Genomic DNA, 21860 nt, shown 5'->3' on the forward strand with positions numbered 1-21860 from the left:
GTGCACCTGCCGAGTACCCAGCCCACCACTGAAGACAAAAGAACCACTGGCCATATTATAAATATTATTTATAAAACAAAACCAAACAAAACACACATAAACTGGGTCCCAAGGCTGGAGGGAAGGAGTAGTGGAGCCCCAGGACCTGGGCAGGCAGGAACAGGCACTGATGCTAGAGGGTAAGGATGCTGCCCTCTGCCACCCAGGCTGTGTCCACCAACCTGTCACTCCCCTGGAGGCCCCTTCTCACATTCTATCTACTGGCACCACCCACCCCACGTGGTGTACACCACCAATCTCACGTGGGGCTGAGAGCAAGGACTGCACTAGTTGTCCGGGAAATGGGGGGGCCCTTGATCACAACAAGCAACCTCAGAAGGTGCCGGCAATGGCGTGTTGGGGGTGGTTACTTGAGGAAAAATGGACACAGATCAGACTAAGGAAGGCGTCTGGGGCAGACAGTGAGGGTGACCTAGTAGCCACAGCCTCACACAGACCCAAGGCCGAGCAGCTTGTTGGGTCACTGGTGGTCATCCAGCTGCTGCAGGAGTGTCCGCCGCCGCCTTTCCAGCTCACCCTCACTCAGCTCACTTTCTGACGTGTCCCAGCCCGTCTGGGGGAGCAAAGGCACAGCTCACCCACAGCCTCCCCTGAGGGCCATGGAGGCCTGGACAGAGCACTGCCTGGGCTGGGGCCAGGCACCTGCCTCTCACCTTCTCCTTCTTGATTCCAAAACCTGGGGAGCGATTAGGGAGCTCTGCCAGCCGGAGCTCCCTGTCCTTGTCCTGTTCTGGTTCTTTCTCATCACTCTCCTTGCCAGCTTTCTCCTCAGGGTCTGTCACACTCTCAGGACTGTTCTGTAAGAGCCCAGAGCCCGCCTCCTCAGTTCCTGTGAAGAACAGCCCGGAGGCGGAAGAGATCTCACAAAATAGCAGGGCCTTGGGCAGAAGTTCCTTCTCTACGCACCGACTTGTGTCTTCTCTTTTTAGTTTTCTTTTTTGGTTTCTTGGCTTTCCGAAGGCCATGATCTGGAAATAGAAACCCCCCCCACTAAGTTCCATGGGAGAAGGGAGGGGTCATCCTTTCCTCTGCCATAGTCCATCTGTCTGCTCATTCTTCACAGACAGGGGGACCTGCCCAAGGCCGTCTTGGTCACTCGAGCTTCCTGCCTGGGCAGGAACGGAAGTTCCTCCTCTCCGACAGGTGCAGCCCTCCCAGGGCCGCCTCTGGGGCAACTTTTCCAGCTCCCAACTGCTTACCTGATCCAAGGAGAAGGCGGGAGGATGGGGAGCCCCGTCCTCCAAGGACAGCACCCCCACTCTCAACTGAATCCAGTGAGGAAGAAGGCTCAGAGCCAGATTCAGAGGGGTTCTGCCGCCTCCGCTTGGGGGGCCGAAGGGATGGTGGGGGCAGCTCCTCCTCGTCTGACTCGGAGCCCTGGGGGAACCAGCAGATACATGTCAGTGCAGGACACTCCCTGGCTCCCCAAATCCCTCAAGTCTAGGAATTGGGGGGCAAAGAAAAGGATCCAGGGCAAAAGGAATCCTCCAATCTCCCTCCAGGGGAGATGACATAGAGGAAAAGAAAGAAAAGTTCTTACTTCCCCAAGACAGTCCAGCCTCACCCACACACCTCTCCCGCCAACTCACTGAGGGCGAGTGGGAACGCTTGCGATGGTGCTTCTTGCCCTTCCTGGTGTGCTTTCTGCCTTTGGTGTGGAGGTGCTGGCATTCAGTCTGGTAGGGGCAGAGGGAGCAGTGAGGCAGGCAGGTACCTGGGTTAGCCTCAGGGGGACCCTGCAACCTAAAATCTGATTTGGCCTCCTTTTCTGAGGTTTGAGCCTTAGGCCTAACCAAGGGCACCTAAGACCTCCCCCTTCTTAGCTATCCAGGGAAAGGAGAATGGAGTGGAGGGGGGCAGGGTACATGGCAGCAATGTCTCTGTGGAGCTGGCCTCAGGTGTCCAGCACCTGGGACATGCAGAGGATCAGAAGCTCTGCCTCACCTCCAGTACCTGCAGGAACTCTCGGAAGAGCCGGATCCGCTCCGACTCCAGGGTGATCTGCTCAAAGGCTGAGTCGCACACAAAGCGCTCCCGGACCTTGAACGGGAGAGCACTGCTGATCAGACCACCCCGGCCCGGCATGGGCGCCGCCGTGAGCACAGGGCAGGGCTGGGGCGAAGGAAGGAAGGGAGCCAGAGCTGGCCCTGGCTGTGTTATGACTGGGGTGGGCCCCCAGTGGTGGAGAAGCACCGCTGCCCTCAGGACTGAGGGGTGGCATGTGGCGCCAGGCTGCAGTCCTGACCTCTTCCCAGGCAGTGCCCAGCTCCAGAGCAGGCACGGCCTGCCTCAGCATGCTTCGAAAGGCAGCTTCCCTGCGCCGCAGCCTTCGTGCCTCCTCCTTCTCCCGCTCTCTCTCACGCGCTTCTGCTTTCTCCAGTAGCTGAGGGCAGAAAGCACACATAGGTCACCCAGGAGGGTGGGCGCCCAGGCCCCACGCAGGCATACCTTAGGAATTGGGAAGTGGGGTCTGGGCTCCTGCCATCACCCCCTGAACTGGGGTACAGTTATACTGGGGCAGCGAGCGAGAAGGAATGAAACAAGACACAGGGATGAGTTTGAGCAGGAGCCCTGGCTACAGCCCCGCCCCGCCCAACCCCTCACACTATTGAAGGTCAGCTTGATGTTGCCTGCGTCCAGCGCAGCAGCCCTCTTGTCAAAGCTTATGACGTGGGCGAAGTCCTCAAAGGCTGTGTTCACCTCCACACAGAAGCCCCGGTCCTGTGGGCACAGCAGTGCATGAAGCAGGGGGCACCGCCAGGGCGGGCAGAGGGGTCCAACTATAGGGTGCTCAAGAAGTCCCCCACCCCAAGAGATCCACAGGGCTAGGATGCATTCCGAAACCAAACTGTCCAAGTCCTTGTCACCTACTGATGAAGCCCCTGTGCCTACCCTTGCTGAGGCTGTTGCAGGGGACTGGAGGGCTGCATCACATGGGGAAAGGGGCGGGAGGCGGGGTGTGTGTGGATGTGTGTGCCATGGCTACGGACTGATGCCTGAGTTTCTCATGGTTTCTGGTTCTTTTAGCTTAAAGCTTGGGCTGCTCCTGGGCCCTCCTGCTGCTCATGCTCAGTAACTCCCCTGTGTTCTTAGTCAGTCTCTGCCGGTCCCACTCCGGCTATATTTACTGAGGGCCTACCAAGTACCAGCTACCAAACTGAGTGCTTCACATACATTTAATCCTCACCTCTCTAAATTTAAGTATAAATCCTAGTCTCTAATTTTGTGCAGAAGGGAAACCAAGGTTTAGAGTAACTAGAGCCCTTGCCCAACCTCATAGCTAATAATAAGCACATGGCTGAGCAAGAACTCTACCCCAGGTCTCCCAGACACCAAGGGCACACTGGCAGGCCCTGCACCCACACAGGTCGCTAGGTCCTGGGAAGAAATGGAGCCACCAGGCGCGCAACTCCCAGACAATGTGAGAAACCCCTCACATCTTCAAAGCACCACGGGCCAAGCGCTGCGATTCTCATCTAAGCCTCACAGCACCCCAACAAAACTGAGGCTTAGGACATGACAGCATGGTGGAAAGTGGAGCCCCCGGAGTTTGAAGTCTGGTTCTCCAGTCAGCTGGGGCACAGGCCCAACCTCCCTCCCTCTCCTTCCACACAGTTCTAACTTGCTCCAGCCTTCCCACCAACGGCAGACATACTCTTGCTTCTTCCAAGAGGACTTCCTCAGCCCGCGTGCTCCAGCCCTTCTCAGACGTGTCCATCCCTCTCTTAGGGAACTGAGTCACTCTCACCTCTTCACTGGCTCCTTCCGTTCGAGCACACACTTCACTTAACTGGGACTTCCTACCCTGCTCTCATCTTCCTCAGGCTTAATGACCTGCTCCTTTTTCCTTTGTTTCAAAAATCTTTAAATGCAGCACAGAGGAAAACGAATAAGCATTTACTGAACCTACGTAAGCAAGATATTACAAATGTTAAAATCTTGCAACCTTGCACATAAACTATCCCCATTTTACAGATGAGGAAACTGAGGCTCAGAACCGCTATATAACATGCAGAGCCCTCAATCAATAAACAGCCAGAGTTGTCTGACTCTAAAGCCTGTGCTGCGCCCGCTCTAGCCTCTTCACAGACACTGCTCTCCCAATGCGGGTTCGTGTCCTAATAGGGCTTCTTCCTGGTCCTTGTTCATCTGGTCCTCAGACCTCTGTGGTTCACTTCCTCGATGCTCCCTCTCCAAGGTCGCCTCCTGTCTCTCTGACCTCTTCTACTGCCTCTCTTGCACACACATACTCCCCTGAGAAGAGCACTGAGTTTTTTCAATCTGTACTGTCCCTAGCAATCCGATTCTCTGCCTCTTTCATTTCCAGACCCGTACTAGACTGGCTATCTCACAGACATTTCAAATTCAGCAGGTCCTAAGAAAATTCCTTTCTCGTGAGCTCCTGCCCATCCCCTGCCCACATATCTCCCAGGCCCGGATCTTCTATGTTCCAGCTGTTCCAGTTTGGGGCTCTCAGCATTACCCTATGGGATGAGAGGCACCATCACAACCTGCCTGACTGGCAGACAGCCATGGGGACTCCTGGCTTGATGGCCTTCTGAAGACAGGAGACCAAAGGGGGAACAGGAAAGGAACTGCCTAAAGAAGCTTCTTTCTCCAGAGATGTGGAAAAGCAGGAGTCAGTGAGGATAGGCCTCCTAAAGGGCTGTCAGTAATACCAGCCACTCTGTGGCTAAGAGTTAAGCATCCAATAAAATTTAGCTCTCCTGGGACTAGATATTTCTACTGCTTATGACTATTCCATTTAATATATGGTACTTACTTTATTCCTCCCTGCCCCAGGTTGTTTTTGAGAATAATTTCCCAAATGGGATTCCCATTTTCTCCAGCCCTGATCTTCCTACTTAATCCTTCTCAATGGGGTCACCATCCCCTTGCACCTCACGCCTTCCTTTCCTCCAATTACACACACACACACACATACACACACACCCTTATACAAAACTTTGACGTATAAAAGAGAAGCTGCTGTACGTGAAATAGAGCATAACACGCCCCGCCACCTCCACTGGCTGCAAGCAAGGCACCTGGGAGGGAACCCAGGAGTATCAGAGACAGCTGGACCACTACAGCACCGTCCTCATCGGCCGACCCTGGCGCCCCACTGCACTCACCTCCCACCCTGATCACCCACTGTAGCAGCCGCCTGACTGGTCTCCCCACCCACCCCTGACCCAGCCTTGGGAATCCACGCTCATGTTTTACCACAGGACCCCCGCAGTGGGGCAGCGGTCTTGGGGGAGTCAGGAGAGGATGACTCAAGTCCGAAATGTATTTGAATTACTCGGCACCACACTTTCAGTCTTCTCAGGCTTTGGGTATTGCCCTACCCGTAAGGGGACAGCCCCAGGCCCAGAGGCACTGTCCCCACTCGCACCGCAGCTTCTCCAGGGCGCACTCTGATCAGATCGTCCCCAGCCCCCCATTACTTGCAAGATAAAAATCCAAACTCATTTTAGCATTCAAGGAATTCTCACACAGCGATCGACTTCCAAACTGGGACATGTGGTTCCAGAGAAATACAGGAAGCCACAGGACAATCTGTTATGTCTTACTTAAGGTCAGTAATTTTAAAATATTAAGTTTATATTACACAGAGAATTAATATGGTATTAAAATGTAATACCTGCATGAATTTATAAGGCAAAACACATGAAGTGTGTTTAGTGGGGCATTTCTAGCTTTATTCTCAAATTCTTCTCACCTCTGGTGCCAAGTTACTCCCCTTGCTAATTGGGTATACTTTGGGGGAAAACTCCCACGTTTCGGAGGAGGAAATTGAGGCTCAGAAAGGGTAAATAATCTGTCCACGGCCACACAACTAGTGAGTGGTTTACCTGGACTTGTACCCCAGGCAGTCTGCCTCCACAGTCGTGCTCCTAACAAGTATGCCTACTGCTTGCCCAAATGCATTAGGGTGTGTCTTTCACTCGCACAAAGAAACACGCTTTCTTCATCAGAAATGGGCGGTCCATCGCTCCCTCCTCCACCTTTGGTAGACATGGGTACTGAGAACTCTCTCTCCAGTGTGAGAAAGGCAATGCGTATGTGTGACGGTGAGTGCCAGCTGAACGCACTGCCGCAACACCGAGGGGCAGGCAAGGATGACATGTCCCTTCTAAAAGGCAGTGGCGTCTCAGCTGGAGCCCAGTGAATGCCTTGCAAACCCAGCCCAGTACCACTAGATTATCTAAATTTCCAAGAGAAGCTTCAGATGTATAATCTCTTGATCTTAAAATGTTAGCAAAAATTCCAAACTTTTCTCCAACTCTGTGGAGACCAGAAGGAACACGGCTTTATGATTACCTATGCTTCTTGCCCCTCAAACCCACCGTGCCCTGTCCCTCCCCACCCTTGCCTTTGCTCCTGCAGTTCCCCATGCCCAGGATCTCCACCCTCCTCCACCTACTCTCCGATTCTCTTCTCTGTAATAACACTTGCCCCTCTGTGTCACAGCTGTCACGTCTATCCTCCTATTAGGCCATGAGTGCCTTATGGGCAGAAACGGTATCTCATTCATTTCTGTGTCCACCAGCATAGTAAAGGGTCACAGCAGATACCTGCTGAGCTGAGCTGCAATGCTTCCCCAAAACAGGGCATATCAGGGAGTCCTGCCCAGGAAATGTGTCGCTGCACCTAGCCTGCGTCCGTCCACAACCCCGGGCCTCCCTCACCTTAAGGATGTCCTTAATGATTTTCTTCTCATCATGGAATCGTGCCTTCAACTCCTCCACATAGAACTTGAACAGGTCCAGAGGGGTGGAGCCTGCAGGGGAGGGAGGGAGGGGGGCCTGGCAGGCGGCAGCTTCCCGAGGCTTAGCGGTAGGGTCAAGGACAGGACCCAAGAGTAGGGGTGCAGAGAGGCCGGCAGGGCAGGAAGCCAGGCCAGAGAAGGGGAGCCTGGCTGCCTTACCCGGCTGGCCCAGCATGTTGGCAAAGCGGACATCAGTGCTGACCGCTGGGTACAGTTCCATCCAGGTGGACATGGAGTGCAGCTGCCCTGTCTCGTGCAGCTCATCCAGGAAGCTCTGAGCAGGGAAAGGCCAGTTACACAGAGAGTGAGACACGGAGGGAGAGTGAGGCATGGAGAGACGCAGAGCCAAAGACTGGGGGGAAGCAAGCCAATGGCAGGAGAAGTAGGACACGCCAGGGAAGCAGAGAGGAAGAGATACAGATGGGAGGGCAGAGAGCAGTGCAAAAGGAGAGAATGTAAATACAGAGAGACACAGACTAAAACGTGAGAGTGAGCCAGGCTGGGAGGCAAAGAAACAAACTTGCCTGTGGCACAATCTTCCCACGACTTGGCCTCAACTCTCCTGTGTGTTATGGCTAAGTAGCCTCCACTACTACCGCCACCCTTGCCACCTCCCAGCTGGGGGATAAGCTCTGCCTGTCTGGCTCCCCACAAAGGTAAACAAACAGCCTAACTGCCAAGCTGTGCCTTTAGGGGGCTCTCTGCTGATGGTCTCCAGGTCTCCAGGTGGTGCATACACCTCACCTCCCTGGAGGGGCAAGGCCAAGTTGAGGGGACACAGCAGGGAGGCTTGCAGGCATAAAAAGGCCCTGTGGAGGTGGCACAGGGCCGGGCGCAGACAAAACAGTGGGCCTGAGTGAGGAGGCAGGGCACAGGTGAGGAGGCTAATAGGTTGAGCTCAGGTCTACGGGGTGGCAAAGATACCTGGAAGGCCTCCCGGTTCTTGCGCTGCTGGCGCCGCTCCCGAAGCCGGGCCCGTTCCCGCTCCTCCTCCTCCTCCCTCTCCAAAGCTCGTATGTGCTCCTCAAAGCAGATCAGCGCATCTTCCTTGTCCATGTCTAACCACAGAGAGGAGGCTCAGCAGGCACTGCACCAGCAGGACACCCTCTCAGTCCCCAGCAGCCCCACTGCTTCGAGGATGCTGTCCCTGTAGGTGTTGGGGACAGCCGAGATGGTGGAGCAAGGTGAACAGAGGCCTCTGTGAGAGAGGGTACTGGAATGGTTATTCTTGAGGAGGGATCACTAATTGTATGAGAAAAAAAATCAGCAAGAATTCAGCTCTTGTAACTTTAGGTACCAAAGTCATAGTGTTTATGATATCAGTTTTCTTGGGATCTAAGGTTTCAGTTTATGAAACTGGGAATCAGACCAACAGCTTATTGTAACATGTGATCAGTTAACGTCCACAGTGCCATGACAGCTGAAGACAGTTCACGTCAGCTACGGAAGTCATCATCTCTAGATCTTCGAATTCCTAACCCAAGCTCTTCCTCCGAGGACACACAATCTCCAGGACCCCGGAGGGAGAGGGTGCCCTGAGCATTCTGGGATCTCCAGAGAAGGTGCGGGGGAGATGTTTGTGAGTGAGACAGGCTATGGGAGCCAGGTCAGTGAGGAAAGGGGAAGGGCAGGTGCAAGTGAGACCCAGGCTTACTCTGAAGCTGATGGTCCTGAGCAAAGCTGGGGTTATCCATGAGGTACTGCTGGGCCTGGGACCATGTGGTTTGGAAGTTGACACTACTCATCCCATCCAGGATGCTCTTCAAGGCCTGGATATTGCGGCGCCGGAGCTGCTTGGCCTGTTCCTGGGGAGCCACAGGATCAGTGTGAGGCAGGGCAGACCACAGAAGAGGAGGATTTGGGGAAAGGAACATAGCTAGGGAACCCTTGGACACAAGGCTTTCATGTCCCCAGTAAGACGGAGGGGCACAGTTTACAGACCAGCCCGAGAGTGCTTCCCGCTGTCCCACGCCCGGGGCTGTCGGCCCAGAGCAGTAATGACAGGTTGTGTACGTGCTGCAGCAGCTCCACAGTAAGGAGCTAGGACTATGGGGCATCAGACAAATGAATGGCCAGGGTCCAAAAGGAGCACAGACACGAAGAGGCTAAGATGACACCGGGGCTGACAAATCCAGCCCAATTGACTATTACCTTCTCCTTCTTGGCCAGGAAGAAGAGGACATCATCATAAATCTCTTTTCGATCCCTCTCGGGGACCACAGCCCAGACCTCCAGCTCCCCAAAGGTCTGTTCTGCCCGCCTGTGGAGCACACGGGCTGTGGGTAGGTGGGAGAACAGACCCCGGGTGCAGGCGTTCTCAGGGTGCCCCACCCCGCGCCAGCCCAGGCCCTGACCGGTAGCGGGTGGTGGAGGTCATGTGCTCATGCTGCTCCAGGAAGTGCTGCAAGGTCTGCTTGGCCTCCTTGGCCTTTAGCCGGGCCTCTTCTTTCTCTTCCTTCTCCCGCTGCGCCTTGTACGCATTGAATGCCTGCTTCTTCTCACTCAGTTTGGGCAAGGCACTGGGGTGGGAACAGAGGAGTCGGTCTGAACCCTGTGGTTCATGGCACCCTGGGGACAGGTCACCACAGAACTGAGGGAGGGGTCCCTGCACGGGTACAGCAGCCCGCAGGGGCTCCAGGAGGCACGAATGGTCTCTGGGACACGGGGAGGGTTGAGAAGTGGTGAGGGAAGAGATGGGTTCCAGGACACCGATAGTACTCGGCCCTTATTTTGGGGATGCTCAAATCCAGCCAGGGACCTGCCCTACCCTACCCCTTTTCCCTAATTAATTCAACTCAATAAGCATTTACTGAATGTCTCATGTCAGATACCTTTCCCTCCTCCTGGAGGCCCTTCATAGCTTCTCTTCTTCTTGAACCTTCACCATTTACCATTCTCCTGACTCTGGCCCCTTGGGTCTAAGCATTGAGCTGGGGTTTCTCAGGGAGCCCCTGGCTCCCTCTGCCCAGGCTTACCTGTAACGTGGGTCAGTGACCACCATCTTCATGGCTTGTTCCCATGACGCATTGGAGGGGACAGCCTGGAATGAAGTGGGTGGGTGTCACAGGGCCTGGCCACCTCTAAACCCCTCCAGATCTATCCTGGGAGCCCCATCCTCCACACCTTGTCCCTTAGCAGCTCCTTAAAGGCCTGTTTTGCCTTCTCCCGGTTGCTCCAACTGAGGCCAGACTTCTCTGGTTCTGGCTTTGATTCCTCTTCCTCCTGTTGCGGTGGCTGATGCAGTCCAGCAGAACTGGGGGGAAAAGGAGACTTCAGCATAGCACCCCCAGTTCCCATAGGTTTCAATGCCCTGGCTGACTGCCAGCAAACCACTCCCTTCTTGCTGCCCAGGGCAGCCCTTTTCTGCCTTCAGAGGTCATGAACAGATCTCCACACCCTTCCCAAGAGGCCAGCATCCAGAATGCTGTGGGGGCAGCCCTCACCTGCCAGGGCCCTCCTCTGGCTGCTGCGAGAACCCCTGCTCCAAGGTCTGGGCGGCATCTGACATATCGCAATCTTCACTCCCACCTGGCTCAGGTTCTAGGAGGCCCACAGGCACTGGGGTGGGGCAAGGAGGCGCAGGTGGGGGGTCAGGCTGCAGCTGAGGGGGCTGCGGCTGTAGCGTCTGCTGTGTCCGTGGCTGCGGCTGCGGCTTCCTACAGGTGGGCCGGAAGGACAGTGTCCAGGAGTGAAGCAGGGGTAGAGGCAGTCAGGGGCTGGCTGGACCCTCTATCCTGGGAAGGACTGGGGCCACAGCAGACCACTCCACAAGGAGACTGAGAGCTGGCTCTCTCTTCCATAGAGCAGGGATCATGCGGCAAGTCCACTCCCACCCCTCAGGTGGCCCCAAGTACGGATGGATAGGTGGGCAAAGGGGGCAAGGCACTCACCCTATGGCCTCTTGTTTGACTAGAGCTGCAATGGGAAAAGACAACATGGTCACAGGGCAGCAAAGGCCACCCCTCGGAGCCCCTGCCTGGCCCACCCGTCCTCACCCTCCAGGTCATCCAGGTCCTTTGGCCGGGTCCAACGAGACTCCTTACTCTGGTTGTTATAGTAGTAAGGTTTGCCTGTGTCCGACTTGTACTCTTTCCAGGGACACTGGGACAGCAGCAGCTGTAAGAAGATGGGTCAGAAGATGTTAGTGGGCTGGGTACGCCCTCCAGCCACAGCTGAAGGAGCTAAGGGGACCCAGTGAGTAGGGGACACAGGAGTTTTTAGCTACCACCTGGCCTGGCTCAACATGGGGGAAGGTGGACTTCCTGAGGTCCTAGGGAGGTTGGGGTGGTCAGGGGTCTTGGGATGAGAGGAACCATATGTGTGTGGTTACAGACTCAGGGGAGACCAAGCACTTGGAAGGGTCAGGGTAGCTGAACGGAAGGGCCAGAAAGCCCCACTCAGGACCTCTGCCTTGGACTTGAGCACGCTGGGCTTCTCCCACACGGACTGCTTGTCGTCAGCATTGTAGTAGTAGATGCGCCCGTCAGGGGCCACATGCTCACTCCATAGGGCCCTCTGGGGGAGGGGGTGCACAGAACGGTGGTCAAGGCCCTTTTCCCAAAGCTGCTTCTCCTTACCCCAAAGATTGAACCATTAGTCCCTCACTTGCAGCCTTTCTACCCAGAGATCCCTGAGCTAGAACTCACCGGAGGGCCTGTCCCAGCCACAGCAGCTAGAAAATAAGCCAAAGGAAAGACACTAAGTCTTCGCTCCAACTCCCCTCTTATCCCCCCTATGCCTCCCTTACTCCACCCCCAATATATATCCCCTGGCCCCATCAATATCCCAAGAACACTGGCATCCCAACAGGCATGATCCAGGGTGGACTCTAGTCCCCTCTCCCCTGTACCCCCCAACCTCCGAGCCTGGGGGGAACAGGCCCCCAGAAGACTCACAGCTGGCGGTGTCCACACCTGGAGCCGTCTGCCGAAGAAAGAGGAGGGGGAAGGGTTGGGGCCAAGCCCAGTGGCCCCCAGGACCCAGGCCATGGGGGATGGAGAAGCAGGCCAGTAAGATCCATGTGTCCTGCTTTCAGGGGTCTCTGCTACCTAACACGCTTCCCCCACCCGCAGGGGCCATGGTTCTAGGATCCCTGGGGGAATCACGCAGCAATTCCTTCTTCATTTTCCTTAAGTGAGAGTATTTTGCTGAGGCCCATCCCTTCCACAGTGGATGCCAAATTCTACATGCTACCCAGACTCTACTACACTGAGCGACATCACACAAAGGCAAAGCAAGATCCCCAGGTGCTGTTATTTCCTCCAGAGACGAAAACAATGTGAACAGGGGACTGTATTTAAGTGTCCACAGTGCTAGCTCTGTGAGGTCAAGCAGTGTCTGGCATGAGTGTGTTGCTTAAAAGAGATGCGCACAGCAGAGAGAGACGAGAGAGAATGTACACGCTCTGGGGCATGAATGAGACACAAGAGGGCTGAGTGCTTGGCTGGATAGGAGGACTCAAGTGTGGGGGGTGCTGGCAGGGACCAGGATGGGTCCGATGAGAAGAGGGAAAGAATGGAGGTCATATCCCTGAACTCCAAATGAGACCCACAGTGCTGTGGTGCAGAGCTGCTTCCTGCTGGCCCCAGCGCTTACCGCTGCGGTGACAGGCACCGCTGGCATCAGCATTCCTGGCATCATGGGAGGCACCATTCCTGGTATCTATGGATACAAAGACAGAAACCAGCTACTGAGGTGGGGCAGGCAGAGGCTGGGCAGGGTCCTTCGGGTTTCTGTTGGGGCCACAACCCTCCCAGGGGCACCTCCTCAGGCAATCCCCTGAGGGACTCTGGGCTTCCAGCCCAGCCTGAGAGTTTTCCCGTCATACAGCAGACAAATCCACGTGGGCCTGTCGTGAAGCCCCTTCCCTCCCATCCCCAGTTTCTGAAGCCCAGATCTCCACTCCCATCTCTAGCCCCAGATAAACTGATAGGTTTTCAGAGGCTTTGGAGCAGGGGAGAGGATTACCTGTGTGATTGGTGGTGGTGACCCCATTGGTGGTAGCATTGGGGGCATGATGCCTGGTGGCATGGGGGGGATGGCTGGTGGCCTCTGACTCATGGGGGGTAGCCCCATCGGCGGAAAGGGTGGGGGGATTCCTGGAGGGGGCATCTGGAAATGAGGAAAAGAAGGGCTAATGAGCAGAGGAGACACTGCCTTGGACGGGGCAGGGAACACCCACTTGTCTCCTGCTCAAACGTTCCACCCGGGCTCTGGGGCAATTCCAAGGCTTCAGTTTGAGAAGCATGAAGTGTGAAACTGCCTCCCTCCTCACCACTGAGAAAGACTGAGAATTGGAGGGTCCTCTGGGTCTAATAGGCAAGCACACAACTTCTTGAGAGATAGGGAAGGGAGAAGGAAAAGAAAAGTATAACCACCACCAGACCTCGTCTGGAAGGCTCCACCTCTTCAGCAACTCTCCCCCCAAAGAGGCCTCTCAGATGCAGGGCCACAAGGCAGGTGTTCAGGCACCCAAATCCCTAGTCCCCTGCTTTCCACCCCTTTTCTCCAACTCAGTGACCACCAGTTGCTAGGTCCAGCCTGACTTCTGTGGCATATTTAAAGAATGCAGACAAGGAGCAGTGAAAGAGAAAGAGAGCCCACCCTGTCCTCACACTCCCGGGGTCGTTTCCCTTCCACTTCTACCCCTACCCAGCCCCAGTGTGTCCCAAAGACAAAAAGACAAAGAGGAAACCATCAACTTTATGAATGGAGAGCTGAACAGCAGTCTCTCCCACCCCAATACCCCAGCAAAACCATCCCTCTTCCAAGGGCAGCAGAAGGGGTTTTTCACACAAAAACCGTGCAGCAGTGCTAGGAACCGGGGAATCAGGGGTGCAGGCTGGAAAAGCCAAGCCCAGAGGAAGACATAAAACTTACGAAGGGTGGTGGCATCATGGGGGGCCCCGGTGGGAAGGGGGCAGGCGCTGCTGGGGGCCGGGGACCAGAATCGGGAACCGACTGTTGAGGGAGAGAAAAGTCATAGGACCCAGGATGGGCAAAGAGATGGGCTTTTGCAAAAGGGAGCAAAAGGGAAGCAGAGGGTAAGGATAAAAAAGGAGCACAAAGTTCAGAGAAGGGGTATCCAAGACCCATTCCCTGCCCAACTCCAGCCCTGAGCTCTCGGTAGGTCTGCTCTCTCTTCTACCAGCCCAGAGCTAGCTAGCTGAGCCCCGTCAACATCATCTTTATTTTATCAATAGAAGTTTCCAATTTGCCAAAGCCATGGAAAAGATGGAGGAGGCTGTACTACAGACAGAATGGCTCTGCCCAAGGCGTTTCATCCACTCTCCTGCCTGTGGGCAAGGCTGTGCCTCCCTCAAACCCATTAAACTGTGGCCTCTCATTCACAAAGGATCCAGGGAGGAAGTGGCCTCTTTTCCTGTTCCCCCATCTGAATTCACCCAGGTACAGAGATTCAATACCAAAGCCCCATAAACACAAATAACTAGTCCTTCACAAGTACCAGCCTCCCTAACTCTCCCCTCTCCACTACCAGCCCCGTCCGCTTTCTGGCCTCATCTTTAGTCACTGACTCTCTGACATCTTCCACTCCCCATCACGTCCCTCATCTCTTTAGCTCTACTCCTCCTTCCCTACAGATCCTGATCTCCTCCCCCCATGGGGAGGCTTTGAACAGCCTGGGTCTCCCCGTCCTGTACTGAGTGACTGGCTGCATCCCACCCTTTAGTTCTCAGACTCAATATCATTTGCTCTAAGAAGCCCTCTTGACTCCATTTAAAGTGGAGCCTTCCAGTTCATTCTCTATCTGATCCCTTTTGTGGTTCCCCTTAGCAGAGGGTAAACATGCCACGGGGGCAGGGACCGTATCTGACTTGTTGAAGCTGGGTTCCTGGCACCTCCGCAGGATCTGGCACATAATGGGCACTCAATAAATATTGAATGGATGGATGATAACTGAGAGAACAAAAACTATGTAGAACCTTCTAATTCTAAATAATCGTTCTATAAATAAAGCTCCATATGGCCAAAATGAAGTCTCTGCAAAGCTTCCATTTCAGCATTATTTGTAAAAATGGAAGATTGGAATCAGCCTAAATATCCACCGATACAAACTATGAAATTACATACAGACATAAAGGGAATACCATGCGGTCAGAAAAAAGAACGAAGACACTCACTGTCTCGATACGAAACAACCTGTAAGGTATGTTAACAGATGGGGGGAGAGCAAAGTGCTGCGAACTTCACCACTTGTATAAAAAGTGGATGCGGAAGACGGCACACAAACACTGCTGGAATGGGGACCAGGGTAAAGATCTGCCACCATATGCCCTTTGGGAACTTTTGAATATGCACCCACATGACTGTTACCCATTCAAAAAAATTGTTTTAAGTAAACTGAGGTGTGGAGATGCAGCTCAAAGGCCCTACCCTTCCTCCCCTTTGCTTGAATGGAGGGGGATGGCAGGGAAGAGACCAGAGGAAGCTGATCCAGGAGCCGCCTCACTGGGGCCCAATTTTCCTGCTTCCCCGATGATCCCTATGTTGAGAAGTCTCGGTTTTTAAAAAATACTTTCTAATCTCTACCATTAGCAATGTCTCTTCCCACCCATCTGCCCTAAGGAGAGGAGAGGACAAGCCAAACTACCCCAACATGAATCCCCTTTCCTCGGTGTGCAACTCCTCCAGCCCTGCATCAGCCCTGCTCCTGCCCCGGAACTGTTCCTTAGCCTGGGAAGCCAGATGCTAATCAATATGGAAAGAAATCCAATTCTTTGTGCCACTCTTTCCCACCTCATGCTGCCTTTGGGTCCTCTCTACCTGCCCAGATGCTATGTAACCATCTTTGGGTCCTCCCAGGCTCCAGCCATTGCCCATGTCAAGAGACTGCTGCCACCAGCTGTCCACCACAGAAACGTCAGTCACTCTTTACACCTCCCCCTTCCTTCACACATCTCCAAGTCCTGCTAGCTTTACCTCCTGAAGAGTTCTTGAATCCATCTACTCTTCTCCATTTCCTCCTCCACACCTACCACTCCTTTCATCTGGGCTCCCCACATCCACTCCAATCTGCAGCCCTAACAAGCTCATCAAAATGCATCTCAGACCGTGTTACTTTCCTGCTTAAAACTCTTCAGGGGCTTCCCTGAAGACACTGAAGAGTTTGCTCCTTAGGGCAAAGACCAATACCTCTGCCCAGAGCCTGGGAGGCTGCGGGAGATCTGTTCCTCACTTGCCTCAGCAGCCTCGTCCACGCTGAGCCCCTGGGTCCGTGCTCCAACCACACTCACCTCTCAGGTCTCCACCTCCGGCACCCACCTCTGCGTGGGGTAATCTTCCCACCGGCCCCACACATCTCGCCTACATATCCTTCGCATCTACCAGCCATCATTTCTTCAGAAAACCCTTCCTGCCAACCCAGCGGACCAGTCATCCATGGACCCTTCCTTTCAGCAATTCTCCATTGGAATTGTACAGTTATTTGTACAATTCTGATTTACTATTACGTGGCACTAAGGAAAACAAATGCTTCCAATTAAATCATGTTACTCCATGGATCTTAAGATGCATATTGACTTCAGAAATATTACATTGTGATCTAGAATCAATGAAACATCTGCCGCCTCCACTAGGCTGAAAACTGCAAGGGGTGAGACTTTGTCTTTGCTCACCCTGATACCCTATCCCCACTGAGCTTGCCTCACCACCTGGAACACACTGCAGGTGCTAACAAACAGTTGTTGACTTAATTCCTAAACAGTCTTGTCAAGTCCCACAACGCAAAGCCATTGGTAAGGCCTGGTAGTTGTTCAGGGAACACAGGATGTCGGAGATGGAGAGGGGATTCTGGCAATCACCCAAGGTAGCCCCCTCTTTTCAGATAAGAAAACTAAAGGGGAATGAGTCCAAGGTCCTACCGCTGCTTAGGGACACAGCCAGGACTGGACCCAATCTGCCTCCCAGCCCTACTCCCTTAAAAGCACAGTCCTTCCTATATGACCCTATTAACCAATGTCACCTCGATAAATAAAAAAAAAAAAAGGCCCTGGCCAGGTAGGTGGGTTGGAATGTCATCCCAATGTGCCAGGGCTGTGGGCCCGATGCCAGGTTGGGGCACATACAGGAATCAACCAGTGAATGCATGATTAAGTGGAACAACAAACTGATGTCTGTCTGCCTCTCCTTTCTTCCCTCTCTAGAATCAATAATTTAAAACCAAAAATAAAGGAAGAAAAAAAGCACAGCCCTGACCAGTGTGGCTCAAGTTGGCTGGGCATTGCTCTGCAAAGTAAAAGGTCACCAGTTTGATTCCCAGTCAGGGCACATGCCTCGCTTTTGGGAGCATGTGCAACAGGCAGCCCATCAATGTTTCTCTCACATCAATGTACCTCACCCTTTCTCCATGCCACCCCCTCTCAGTAAAAATAAATAAAATCTTTAGAAATAAAATTAGTTTTTAAAAAAGCACAGTCCTTGCCACAGGAAGCAGGTCAGTTTTCTTACTTCAGCATATCCCCTGCAATCCATGTACTGGTTAAATCAACACGGACCCAACATTTTCTTGCTTGATCATCAGCGCTGGCTCCCTGTGGCCCCCCCACAGACTCTCTATCTAACACTCAGTCTTTCACCAAGGCCCACGCCCCAACTCTTCTTGGCTTCTTCTGATTTGATGGCATGTTTCTTTTAGTCCACCTCATTTCTCACTTTGTTCGAGATGATCCAATATTCACCTTTCACACAGACACACCTACCTGTGCTACTTTGCACCAAGTGACGTGCTACTCTGTGGAGTTTGTCTGGCGTTTCACGTGGGACTGCCTGCCCCCCTACTTGGGTGGCAAGCCCAAGTACATTCTCTACATTCAGAGAAAAGAGTTTTCTCTTTCTAAGCCTCTCCCGAGTGTCTAGTCAGGGCCCCACACACAAAGTGACATGAGAAAACGCGGACTCATCCTTGACCTTATTACATGTGTGCATACCAGAATATCCTAAAAAAGGGAGGTGTTGTGTGCGTGCATGTGCCCAGTACTTCTGCCTAAATTCTCTGGGTAAAGGCTGTGATAAGACGGACAGGCAGGTTGGCAGAGATCTGTGTGGATGCGGAAAGGAAACTGGATCAAATACTGGCTTGGGAAAACCTCAATAATGAAAACTAAGTGTATATGACCATCTTTAACTTGGAATGGAGACCCCTGGCAAGGATCCAGACACTGGCCTGTTTTTGGACAGAGGACAGGGCAATGGAATGAACATAAGTTTCTATGGAACTTCCAAAGCCCTCCCTTTCCCAAGCCTCCCCTGTGTGATGTGTACTGTCGTCCTTTCCTGAAACACCCCTTCCCCCATCTCAGTTGCTGAAGTGCCCATACAACTTTCTACATCATTACATGTCCAGGTGAGAATCTGAAGAACTCACTCATGCGGGAAAGGGATATAGGAAAGGGGACTGAAAGAGAAGCAGATCCAGTGTCTTTCTTGTAACAAAAACACATTTGTGGGCTGGGGAGAGATGATGAAGTGACAACTGATCGTCTGATTATCATGTGTTCACCTGGACCAGCAGAAACACCCCCCAAGGTGCATGCAATCAATTCTTCTCAGCCTCCACTTCTAAGGGTCATCTCTGAACTAAAGACTCAGAAGAAAGAACAAAAGGAAAAAGGAACAAGAATGGAAAGGAACAAAAGGAACAAGAAAGCAGAATGGAAAGAGGGAATAATAGCTAACAGGTAATATTTATTGAGTGCGTATTTTGAACCAGATACCATGACAAACACTGAACCCTCCCAACCATTTTAGAGGTCATTATCCCCATTTACAGATAAAGAAACTGAGGTTCAAAGAGTTTAAGTGGCAGAGGCAGGTCTGGAATCTAAGCAGTTTGACCCCAGAGCCTGAGCTTTCGACTACTTCACGAAGCTTTCCCCCCAGCAAGGGCAATGGTGTCACAGGTATCTCTTACACTCAAATTCAGTTTTCTTTCCCAATCCTCAAATCCTCAGACAGCTAGGTGATCCCAAGGCTGACCTGGTCTGACTCACTCCCTGAAGAGATCTGTGTTGGTAAATGAAGCCTGAAAGGCACCTCTCTCAGAAAGAGGTAGTCATCACCAAAAAGAAAAGTATCATGGAGGCTGGGAGCCACTGATTATCCTGTGCTCTACGTGCATGCTGCCCCTCTTCAGTCTTCCCGCCCAGTTTCCAAGACCATCCTACATCCTAGTCCCCCCTCTCCTGAACCAGCCTCATTATTCCTCCTGCTTGCAAAGATACTGTTTTACTAGAAAATATCTTCACTGCTTCTCTCCAATCCTGCCATCTTAATCATTCTCCCTCTTAAGAATGCTACTTCTGGTCTTCATCTTTATTGGGTTAGGTCTCAACCTCTTCCTCCTCTACTTCCACCAGGATTCCAGAGGCCAGCCCCAGCCTTGCTGGCTTTGTGCCTACCATCCCTACCCCTACATCCCTAGGGATTTTCTGCAGCCCCAGCTGAAGGCCTACTTCCATCTTCATCCTTTCTTTTGCTTCCCCACATCCTAGAACCCATTATCCAGAAATCTCTTAAGAACCACTCCATTTTGGAGCTGGAAGAGATCTAGGCTATCATTCTTAGGCATTTCTCTATTTTTTTCATCGATGGGAAATCGGAGGCCCAAAGAAAGGTGATGACTTGCCCAAGGTCACACGGTATTTTTATAGTTTGTTGATGGCAGAGCCACGGTTGGGATCAAGGGTCCTCTGCTCTCCTATTTCTTGGACTATCCAGCACTGGGTGGGGGCTGGAAGCCTTCTTTCCTCAGGAGACAGTGCCCCCTCCTCACTTCGGGAAACAAGATGAGGAAATGAAAGAGGAGGTTTCCAAGAGGTCTTAAAGGGGTATACACGGCTTCCAAAGGGAACAAGCACCAAGTCTGGGGGAGGGGCATGGCGCAAACCAAATATCCCAGGAGAAACTGTGGCCCCCAGCTCTCCCCCCTGTCCGGCGGTTGCCACATCTCCTGCTCTCTCTCTTCTTTCTCGATCTTTCTCCACAAGCCCATCCTTCACTTTTCCCCTTTCTCCTCCTCACACAGTCACGCAACTCATTCCCTTCAACACCCCCCTCCCGCCATCCTCCATCATGGCCTCCCCCACCCCTTCTTCCCAAATCCCCGAACCCATCCCCTTTCCCGGGCTCCTCGCCCTAGCCCCTCTGGCCCCTCGCCCTCTCCCGGGGTCCTGTGCACCCCGGCGACCTCCCCGGCCCCAGCCCGGGCCGCGTGGGGCGCAATGGGACCGCCCCGGGCCCCACCACCCCCGCGCGAGGACGTTACCATGCCAGAGCCTCGGAGCAGCTGAGCCGGCTGGGCCCACCCGCCAGTAAAAGCCTCTCTGATTGGCCAGGCCACAGCCGGGAAGGCGGGGCCAGTGGGGGGTCGCACCCCTTGGTGGCCGGGGCTCCGGTCGCTCCCGTGGACTAGCCGGGCCCTACACCGGCCCGGGGCGCCCCAGATCGGCCCCGCCCCCCGGCGCGGAGAGCCAGGCCCCGCCCCCGCGCCGGGTCCAGGGCCCGCCCACCAGGGGCGGGGCGCACCTCCTCCTAGCTGACTGAGCACGGGAGTGCGGACTCCAGGCTGCTCCTAACGGCTGGAGCTTTGGATCCCAAGCCGACTCTGCGCACGCCGGCAATTCTTCCGTCTTCCCGCCCTTCCCACCAGCCACCTCCAGACCTTGGCCAGCCACTTCCCGGCCTTCGCCCCTCGGCCAGCGCGTCCGCTCCGCTTGGCGCTCGCTCAGAGCGACTGGACCCTGCGCGCTCGCTCCCAGGACCAGGGGCTGAACCGAAGTATTTATTCCGAGTATAGGGTATCTTTGCACTTCTCAAAGCGTGTTTTTATTCGGTGCGAAGTTATTTTTAGTACTTCTTAATTAATTTCACTTAACTATTTATTGAATACCTGTTATGTGCCAGGAACTGTTCCTGGCACTGGGCATACAGCAGTTGGAAATAAAGCAGATTTCCCCTGACCCACCCTCCCTCCCACCCCCGAAATCCCTGCGGTCTTGGGGCTTACACGTGCTTCTCACGTGACCCTCAAGTTCTTTTGAGATTTGGAGCAGGGACCCAATCTTTTATAGGAATTAAATATGTGAAATAAATACAACGTTGTGCTGATAAGGGAAATATAACCCAAAGCTATTTAATGAATATGCTGAAGATGTCAGGGCTAGTATAACTGACAGGGCTCAGGCACACTGGTGCCGAAAGGGCTCAAACACCTTCCCTCCAAAGCCTGGGTAAAGTGGCTTCCTTTTTCTTGTATCCATCAATACTTAGCTGAGCCTGCACTCCCCGTTTGGCACTGTGCTAGGTGCTGGAGATACAAAGAACTCTGAGCTGGGTCTCTGCTTGGAAAGAGCTCAGAGTCTAACAGGAGAGGTAGGAAAACAACCAACGCGAAGTAGGCGTCCTAAATTAAAGGCGACAGATGGGAGGGAAGAAAACTTCATTCTTGGGGGCCACTGTAGAGACAAATTCATTGTGGTTTTTCATGAGGAATCTAGTCCAGCGGTTTTAACCTCATTATTGAGACCTCTAGGCATAGCAGAAATGGTTCAGAGGTTCCATAAACTTTTATCAATCAGATTTTATTTTTAAAGGTTCTATTTTTTCTATGAGGTATTTCTTTTTCTTTTTTTTAAAAAAAGACTTTATTTATTTACTTTTAGAGAGAAGGGAAGGGAGGGAGAGAAACATCAGTGTGTGGTTGCCTCTCACATGCTCCCAACTGGGGACCTGGCCCCCAACCCAGGCATGTGCCCTGACTGGGAACCAAACCTGCAACTTTTCAGTTTGCAAGCCAGTGCTCTATGAGGTATTTTCTTAGAATACATAGACACCTGTTTCAGAGACTCGAAAACAATTGCAATAGATTTGTTAACAGAAGAGCCCTCTCTCCATTTTCAGCTATTTTAAGCTGTTTCTTTTTGGCAGTTACCTTCATACCTCTGACCCTCTTCTAGCTGCTTCCGTACCACAGAGAGAGGAGTCGCGGGTGGTGTGCCCATCCAGAGAC

General features: G+C 53.2%; 1 protein-coding gene across 17 annotated transcripts; it reads right to left on the reverse strand.

Moving 5' to 3' along the window:
• Nucleotides 1-51: 51 nt before the first annotated feature.
• Nucleotides 52-20278, reverse strand: PRPF40B (pre-mRNA processing factor 40 homolog B). Of its 17 annotated transcripts, XM_053921518.1 has the most exons (26): nt 20118-20278; nt 13715-13795; nt 12803-12946; nt 12431-12496; nt 11731-11758; nt 11482-11507; nt 11240-11350; nt 10831-10951; nt 10726-10750; nt 10279-10491; nt 9959-10088; nt 9811-9875; nt 9190-9354; nt 8987-9095; nt 8490-8640; nt 7760-7893; nt 6995-7109; nt 6756-6847; nt 2665-2781; nt 2306-2443; nt 2005-2100; nt 1650-1736; nt 1260-1437; nt 967-1028; nt 714-857; nt 52-613 (listed from the first exon to the last, which is right to left on the reverse strand). In XM_053921518.1, the coding sequence occupies exons 1-26, from the start codon at nt 20118-20120 to the stop codon at nt 521-523; spliced, it is 2694 nt and encodes an 897-aa protein (XP_053777493.1). In that variant the 5' UTR covers nt 20121-20278; the 3' UTR covers nt 52-520. The 17 variants fall into 17 exon arrangements, with proteins under 17 accessions (XP_053777493.1, XP_053777494.1, XP_053777495.1 ...); XM_053921519.1 differs by lacking the exon at nt 13715-13795; XM_053921520.1 differs by lacking the exon at nt 11240-11350.
• Nucleotides 20279-21860: the final 1582 nt, after the last annotated feature.

The sequence above is a fragment of the Desmodus rotundus genome, chromosome 3 (assembly GCF_022682495.2).
Source record: "Desmodus rotundus isolate HL8 chromosome 3, HLdesRot8A.1, whole genome shotgun sequence".
NCBI lineage: Eukaryota > Metazoa > Chordata > Mammalia > Chiroptera > Phyllostomidae > Desmodus > Desmodus rotundus.